This window comes from Penaeus vannamei, chromosome 12 (genome assembly GCF_042767895.1).
Source record: "Penaeus vannamei isolate JL-2024 chromosome 12, ASM4276789v1, whole genome shotgun sequence".
Classification (NCBI taxonomy): Eukaryota; Metazoa; Arthropoda; class Malacostraca; order Decapoda; family Penaeidae; genus Penaeus; species Penaeus vannamei.
This window is the reverse complement of record NC_091560.1, coordinates 45,674,408-45,676,907: the sequence shown is the minus strand read 5'-3', so window position 1 is coordinate 45,676,907 and position 2,500 is coordinate 45,674,408. Positions and strand designations below refer to the sequence as shown.

The window sequence follows — 2,500 nt, the reverse complement described above, 5'->3', positions numbered from 1 at the left end:
TACAAGGATTTAACTCGGGTAAGTTATAATCAGTTAAGGTATAGAGATTTCTTTTCATTATAATTTTTTACTACTTTTTCGCAAACTCATACACACACGTATATACATATAGAAGTGTGTGTGTGCGCGCGCGCGCGTGCGTGTACATTACGTCAGCATACAAGCACAAAGCTATTTTTGATACTTATCTGCCCTGAATCAGTGACCATTGCAATCACACCCGACCTTTAAACAGACCATTCCACTTTGAACTCTTACCCAACAGGGAATCTAATTCTGATTAGAAATATCATAAATGTTTATGTATAACCACCTCTACACCATTTATTCAGAGAACAAGACTAGACTACCAAGAAGTATATATTTCGTAAGTGACAAAACCATTGACAAGGACTTTTTTCTCGTTTTTTATATTCGAAAAATGAGACATATTTGATCTCTTTAGATTAAGACGAATATGAATACTTCTATTGAAAATTACATGAAAGAATTGTAAGGTGAAATTATTGACACTTTACTCCTTATGTTGTAAGAAATAGCGTTGCAGATAAGTTCCCAACACAATATTCTTATGCCAAAATCTTGATGTTTGTAGGACTTTTTCTTACGCAGCTATAGCATTGTCCGTTACAAAGATATAATTTTCATGTCCTTAAAAAAAAAAAAAAAAAAAAAAAATGGGTATAAGTGCGGATACGCTTTAAGATACCCCTGTATTACTACCAAGGGACAAGCGTCGTTGGGCAATTATTTATTAATACCAATAAGGCTATGGATGATCACTGACATTGCACTACCCTGGAATAAACTATATCTGAATGTTTTCCAGGTCGTTTCCAGAAGTACGACTGGGGTAAGAAAGGCAATATGCTGAAGTACGGGACAGAACAACCACCCGAGTACGACGTTTCAAAAATCGACCTTCCAGTCACGCTCTTTTGGGGCGCCAACGACTGGCTGACCGGCAAAGAGGTAAGACTCGCTTCCCGTTTTCTGTGATGCAGAGAGAAAATGGACGGAAAATGGGTGCCTTTTTATTTTTTTATTAGTTATTATTTTTTTTTGTCAGTGGTTTTAATTTATATATCTTTTATTTTCTTTTTGTGATGCAGAAGTGACAAGGATGGTGGTGGAGGTGATATATATAATATTTGTTCTCATGTTGCCATTACATATGTATATTATTAATATTTGTTATCGTATATATATATATATATATATATATATATATATATATATATATATATATATGGCATTTTCTTTTGGAGGGACGGGTTTTTGAGGGTTAGGAGAATTCACTCTGAGGTTCCGCTTTCTTGAGCATATACTTTTGGCAGTAATTTAAACCAATCTGCAATACATATGTACCTTGACTTTATTGCTATTTTCGAGGGCTTTGAAATATCTCATCCAAATCTGAGATCAAATGGTGATCAAGATGACTTAAGTGGCATCAGAACGGAAATGCACAATTGTTTTATTTGTTTAATCCCAATAACCATATCATCCTAAGAATAAACGCTTATGAATTAAATAAGGAAAAAAGAACATCGGAAATAATTGTCAAAATCGATTCAAATTCCCTTTCCCACAGGACATCAACCGACTCGAGAAACTACTGCCGCAACTCCAAGCCAGTTATAAGGTGTTGAATCCTGTCTTTAGCCACCTGGATTTCCTTTGGGCCACTGACGCTCGTTCTCTCGTCTATGATAAGCTTTTCGATATCTTGAACAACGAAGTGAGAACTTGATGTTATTGATAATAAAAAGTTAATTTGTTGAGATTATAGACAATTTGTTTTTAAAAGATGTGTCTTGTCGATGTAATTTTTGTATTTGGCGTCTGTGATTTTCGGATTTTGTTGGGGGGATTATAATTGAAAATTGGTGATAATCTTTGAACCAGAACAGTGTTGGTACAGTTTTTATTGTTACTATAATTACTCATTTATCATCATCGTTAGTATTACCATTACTGTTATTATTAGTTGAAAGATTATCATTATCAAGATCAGTTATTACCATCGTTATTGCTATTGACTTTATATTACCATCATTATTGTCATTATTATTATTGTTGTTATTATCATTATTAGTTACCATTACCATTATTATTATCGTGATCATCTTTATTATCTTACTAAAATGATTACAGTATTATCAAAACCACTACTATTGCTATGATTTTCATGATACTGATTCTGATTATTATCATCATTTCCACTGTCAGTCATCGTGCATGCGGATGTTTCAGTGCCGGGGCCGCTACAGCAATGGCGTTAAAAGTAATTCAAACATGAATAATGATATTTATGAGAATAGTAACACGAAATGATTGTGGGGAAGTGAACTGGATGAATTGATGAATAATGATGTTAATAGTTGACATGCTGTACTCTTGAGTAGACTTAATGTTGATAAGACAGTCGAATATCTTCGCTATTCCGCCATCAAATTTCCCTGTCAACCGTTTTCGCTTTGCTGAAAGTGCAAATTGC

General features: G+C 33.9%; 1 protein-coding gene across 1 annotated transcript in view; it reads left to right on the top strand.

Moving 5' to 3' along the window:
* Positions 1–2,500, top strand: part of LOC113806750 (lipase 3) — a 14,320-nt gene that overhangs the window by 10,358 nt on the left and 1,462 nt on the right. The window contains exons 6-8 of the mRNA XM_070128363.1: positions 1–18; positions 830–972; positions 1,595–2,500. The exon at positions 1–18 is cut by the window's left edge and continues 67 nt beyond it; the exon at positions 1,595–2,500 is cut by the window's right edge and continues 1,462 nt beyond it. Coding sequence (XP_069984464.1) covers positions 1–18; positions 830–972; positions 1,595–1,753 — 320 coding nt within the window. The 3' untranslated portion in view covers positions 1,754–2,500. The remainder of the gene's footprint in view (positions 19–829; positions 973–1,594) is intronic.